Consider the following 6,000-nt stretch of genomic DNA (forward strand, 5'->3'; position numbering starts at 1 on the left):
TGTTACAAGTTTGTCTTAGTTTTTAGTTTGGGTCCATCTTTTCCATTAACCTACTCCGCAACAAAATTAGCATGCACTGTCTGGGATTTTTTATTTTTGATTTTATGCTCTGTTTCAGATTGCCCGTCGTTTGTTAGGAAAGCTTCTAATCGACCTGCACAATACTCGAGAAGAAGCAATTGATGTTGCTGAACTAAAATTCAGTCAGGACCAAACTTCATATTTTTCTAAGGCTAGGAAGGAGGAGACAGATTGCCAGTCAAGGCCTAAGAATGAGGATCCAAGAAGAACTAGTTCTACAAGTGAAAAGTCGCTGGACCAGGATGATGATGATGATAAAGAAACCAAATATCGTTTAGATCCAAAGTTGCTATATTGCCATTATTATTATACAATACTTAATTATTTACTGAATTAATTTAATATGCTTAGTATGTCAATTGTTTTTTTTTCAGGTATGCCAATGTAAGATCACCTGAGCGACATGTTCGTACGAGACTTTATTTCACATCAGTACGTGCTTGTGTCTGAATTTTTTTTTTCTTTTTCTGGAATTTTTGGTTCTCTTAGCCTCAAAGTTGCCCTATGTCTAAAACAAAATAGTCCCTTTCGTTTCCCTGCATTGGACCTTGTTTATGAATTATGCAAATGTCATCCCGTCTCTTGACTGGTTAATACATCCCATGCCTCTATATGGACATAACTGATAGTAATGCTAAAATTCAGAAATTCAGTTGTCTACTAGTTTGGAGCAATTGGATATACTTAAGTTACTGAAGTGGACTACTTTTATTGTCTGGCCCATTAGTTAAAGAAGGTTTCCATTATGTTTGCACTTAATCTTTTCTTCCCCTGCTAAGAATCATATATCTGTTCTGAGGCTATAGCCTTCATTCCATTCTTGTTCCTCTTTCTTATGGATTTTATTCTGTATATTCATCAATTAAACTGTTGAGAACTTATCGAATTTGTATTTCTAGATCAAGTTTTATATATGTTTAGTGATTGTTGGACCTTTTTTTGGTGGATGTTATTAGTTGGATCTTGGATTTTGAGTTTAGGGACCATGACATGATGTGTAACACAATATTTAGTGCTCACCAAAAGCTACTTTGGTTTTGACTAGATATAAAGGTTGAAAACTCTTTCTTCTATATAGTCATTTTTCCTTCTTTCCTCTTCTTTCAGTTCATCTCTTCCATTCTCCTTTAGTATGACATCCATGGTTGCACCATTTCTTCTCTGTGTCTTGTGTTTTATTCTTCCACTATATGTGTTGGTGTATATGTGCGTGATATTGCTTTAATCCTTCATCACTATTTATACAATTCATAGTGCTAGACCTTGCGCCACCACATAAATGTTTGCTTCTCCTCATGATCCCATTCATCTTGGCTTTTGATATTTATTGATGCCAGCATTTGGAATGTCTTGAAGATTCTTGATCTTTAATTATTATTGTATGCCTATGAACCCACTAGTTGCTGATATGATATACACACGATAATTGTTTTTTACCCAGCATAAATTGTCCTTTTTGTGACTATATACCGTCAATTACAATATTATTTTTTAATGATATTATCTTTTATGCCTTTCTACTTTCAAAAAGAATTATGTTTGCTTGGAAACGTGTGCCTCTTCCATCAGCACAATTTTAGCAGTCAGAGTGCATTGGTATAGTTTGCATTCATGTTTGCTTCTCCAGCAATTTAAAATGGAAGCGAAGGCTCCTGTGTTAATTCAGGAGTACAGTATCCTTAAAATCAAAAGTTGTTTTTCATTTGTTTAAATATTTTCTTTTTATAGCTTTTGATTATCTTTGTAGAGATATAAAAGCTGTCAAGCTCTTTGATTGTGCTATTATTTCTAACTCAAGGTTTTAGGACTAAAGCAATTCTATTCAAATGGTAAAGATACAGAAAAGTGACTTTACTAAGGAATCATTATTTTAAGCATACGCAGAGTCTCTCTTTTCTCTTTTTTTTCTTCTTCCTTTTTTTATAATCTAGCAATGTTTTGTCGTTTCATATTTATAGTTTTGTTGAAGCCAACACCAAATGGTTGGGATAGTTGGGACAAGGCTTGACAATACTTTTTCTTTTTTTCTTTTTTGCTTAAGCTTATTCTTTTTCTTTTTGGCCATAAATAGTTGTAGTTACTTGGTTATCGTTAGGTTTGCAGTTACATTTAGCTTACATGCTAAAAAATGTCCATTTATCTTGACCTTGTTAAAACATGTGTACAACGCAAAGTTAAACTACAATTTTGTAGTATGCATGTATAATATTTTCTTTTCTTAACTATTTATTAATCTTGTAAATGACAGGAATCTCACATACATTCTCTGATGAATGTTCTACGCTACTGTAACCTGGATGAATCTTTGCAAGGAGAGGAAAGCCTTGTCTGCAATTGTGGTCTGGAACGATTATTTAAAACCAGGGAACTTGACTACATGAGTTATATTGTTCTAAGGATGTTCGAAAATACAGAGGTATGCAATTTTGGCATCAATTTAAGATTAACATGCAAAAATGTTTGTCTTCATTCTAAAACTATTATAGTGTCCTTTTTGGAGAAAACCTACAAGTATTGATCCTTTATTTATGGCTAGATTCTGGTATCTGCTGTTACACATAAAAGTTGTATTAGAGAGCAATATATGGAAAGAATAACTCATGTTTTCATAAATTATTGCTTTAATATCCTTATCAACCAAAACAATGCTTTTGATGCTTTAGGCACAACCATTTTGTGGACTAGAGATCCACTCAGGGTCTTGATGGGGCAAATATAGGGGCCATCATAGTTGACATTGCATCAGGGGCTTAGGTCTTATTGGGGTTGTTCTTTCGATTTTCTCTTTTTTTTTGGTTTTATGGATGAAATCCCATTTCACAATTGTGTATTGTTTTGCAATGTTAAATGTTACCATTAACAAGGAAGAACATGGAGGATCTTAGATATTAGGTGCTATATGAAGTCCCAAGCTCATTTGTCTTCCTAGAATGCTTGATTATGGTGGAACTCATCATGGAGCTGGCTTGCGGAAATCAATTCCACACATATGTTGTGCAGCTTGGAATTTCCTTCAAAGGTGGTTGCTTGTTGATCATTTATTAAGAAACATGCAAACTGGTTGAAGGTTTTATGGATGGTAATAATGTATTGGAAGGCACTAATAAATATTTATACCTTCTGCTTTGCATATTAAGTTGTCAAGGTTAGTTGGATGGGCTCCATTATACTTAAATCCAAGTGAAGGTCCTGATTTTTATCTTGTCATAATCAAAATTTTAACACCTGGTGCCATCAATGATCCCTGGTAAGTTGAAGATAGTAGGAAGCAACTAGGGCCATAAAATAAATCTAGGGAAGCAAAGGTTGCTAGAGTGAAAAAGTGAAAGGTGTGTTCGAGTGACTTGTGGTCTTGGTTTAGTGCATTATCTTTGTTTAGTGCACGATCAAGATCAAGAATTGGTCATCTGACTTTTGTATCTTGACTCCACATTACTAAAATGGATATTTATTAAGCTAGGATATTGTTTTGAGGTATAGATGGTGTCCAAATCCTTGCATGCATACATATGCATGTTAAATGCACATTGGGCATGCCTGCATTAATGCATATGCTTGCATACTGATGCATACAGGCATGAGCAGTCTTGGATGTATGTGTGTATTTCAAACTTCCGATCCAGAAAAAAGAGTGATAATATTTGTTGCTTAGTTCCAGTATGACCAGTAAATGAAAGGATGAGATTGTCGGAGGCCTCAACTATCTTATTTTTGGATGATTACCTGGAATTTTATGAAAGTTTTTGTTGCTAATGTTGTGTGCTTGTTAAATTGCAGGTGGTAGCTCTGGATGACCCAAAGAGGTTTCGAATAGAGATGACCTTCAGTCGTGGTGCAGATTTAAGTCCTTTAGAGGTAATATATTCTCCTTCAAACTATAAAAAGGATTAACAATTCAAAGAGAAAAATTTGAGTCTGGAAAGGATTAGCCGTGGAATCATGCCAGTTCTGTTTCCTTTTGAATCTTTTTGATACAGAATGATGATGGGGAAGGGGCTTTGTTGCATCAAGAACATACGCTGCCCATAATGGGGCCAGAGAGACTGCAAGAAGCAGGTTCCTGTCTCACATTAGAAAAGTTTGAGAGGATGATTCGCCCATTTGCTATGCCAGCTGAGGATTTCCCACCTCCAGCAACTCCTCAGGCTTTCTCAGGCTACTTCTCGAAGAGTTCTGTGCTAGAACGTTTGGTTAATCTCTGGCCTTTCCATAAGAACGCTGTCAACAATGCGAAATAATTTTCCAGTCTCTTTTTTCTCCCTTCCCCCCTCCATTCTTTCTCATTTTTTGATTTGCTGTCAGAAATGTAGGATTGATGCCGGCGGATTATTCTTTTTGTATATGTTGGGAAGCAGGTAGAGAGCATTATCTTATTGTTTTTCAGTTTTGACTCTAATGGGCCACTGTTACTGATCACTTCCTAAAGGAAGAGAAAATGAGATGTCCAAACAGCTATTATCAAAATTGTCGAATGCTTGAAATTTAAATCAGAACTGTACATATGTTCAAGTGTGTTTCTTTCCTCAGGCAGGGCAGTTGTCGGTAAAGATATCAAAGGTACGTAAAAAAGAAACAGATTTCTTGTCATGTTATCATTTGCTCTTTCGCTCCTTGTGGTACTTATATCGGATGATGGCTTGTGATTGGCTTTCCAAGATGCCTTCTCCAAGGAGCTCATAAATTCATATCCTCACTAATTCTTTATTTAGAGATTTCCATTGTTTGTAGGGTGGGAATGAGGTGAACATGAGCCAAGCCTTTAGCGCCACTTATAATTTCAAAACTAGCTCAAGCTAGCAAATTTAATTTCAAGCAAGCTCGAGCTATTAAAAAACATCTTGTTCGAGAGTTCTGATAACAGATTGATGATGCATGTATGCCTGGAAGATCTTTGCTCGGAAGGCAGACCTAAAAGCCTGAGCCATCAGTAAGATATATATAATACTGAAATACCTGAGCCATCACTAAGATATATAATACTGAAATTTTGTTTTATTGTTACTTGCTATCAATAAACTTTTGTTTCAGCTTAGATTATTCCTAGATGATGTGCAAATATCTTTGGGGATCCAAGTCTTCAAGGTCGAACTATAAAAATTGTCTTTCAGGGTGTGGGAACTATGGCGTCCTCAACCTAAGGTGAGAACTACCGCCTTTGGATCATAGGTGGTGCTTTAACATTAGCCGAGGTAAAATTCTAACTACGGCTTGGTTTGATGAAACTACTACGTTTGATCTCACAGTTGTGAGCAAAACCAGCTATTGCAGAAAAACCTAGCTTCGGCTAGGCTCGGATCATCAGTGATCCTGCTTGGCTTGGCCAATTGGGTAGAAAATTAACTGAGGAAAGAAAATTCTAGCTTTGGCCAGGTTGGATGAAAGTGACAGTCCAACAGGAGGAGGAAATTTATAGTTATAGCTAGGTCAGATGAAAGTGGTAGCCTGGCTTGATCGGTCATGAGTTAAAGTCGGCGGAAGAAGGAAGTTCTTGATCAGTCTAGGCACGGATATCAGCCAGCATCTTGTTTGAACCTAGCCCAAAGGCGAAGGTAAAGGGAGAGTGATCTCACATAGCTACAACTGCCTAATGCCAACCCAAGTAAGGATGACCTAGAGAAGATCCAATATGCAAAACTCTAATAGCTCGGTCTCCTATTGCTGGAAATGGCGGGTAAGGGTCTAGTGGCCGGCTTCAGGCCATATCGGCTTCTAAGCTGGCCTAAAGAGGACTACAACATTACCTAGCTATTCACAAGGCTTAGCAACACGACTTCAAGCATTATGACAGATTTTTTTTTATTCAACTGTAAGTGTTAAAAAAAATAATGTAATTCTCATCAATTAAATTCTCATATGTAGAAAAGATAGATCCGTTCAAACACGAAGGTGGCTTTAGATTTGTTTAAACACGAAGGTAGC

General features: G+C 36.4%; 1 protein-coding gene across 3 annotated transcripts in view; it reads left to right on the forward strand.

The window, feature by feature from the left end:
- Positions 1-4,590, forward strand: part of LOC103720100 (inositol hexakisphosphate and diphosphoinositol-pentakisphosphate kinase VIP2-like) — a 65,836-nt gene extending 61,246 nt beyond the window's left edge. For all 3 annotated transcript variants that reach the window (XM_008809649.4, XM_008809650.4, XM_008809651.4), the window contains 5 exons: positions 119-366; positions 456-513; positions 2,330-2,497; positions 3,859-3,936; positions 4,059-4,590. In XM_008809649.4, the coding sequence (XP_008807871.2) occupies positions 119-366; positions 456-513; positions 2,330-2,497; positions 3,859-3,936; positions 4,059-4,319 (813 nt within the window). In that variant the 3' untranslated portion in view covers positions 4,320-4,590. The remainder of the gene's footprint in view (positions 1-118; positions 367-455; positions 514-2,329; positions 2,498-3,858; positions 3,937-4,058) is intronic.
- The last annotated feature ends 1,410 nt before the right edge of the window (positions 4,591-6,000 follow it).

The sequence above is a fragment of the Phoenix dactylifera genome, chromosome 16 (assembly GCF_009389715.1).
Source record: "Phoenix dactylifera cultivar Barhee BC4 chromosome 16, palm_55x_up_171113_PBpolish2nd_filt_p, whole genome shotgun sequence".
NCBI lineage: Eukaryota > Viridiplantae > Streptophyta > Magnoliopsida > Arecales > Arecaceae > Phoenix > Phoenix dactylifera.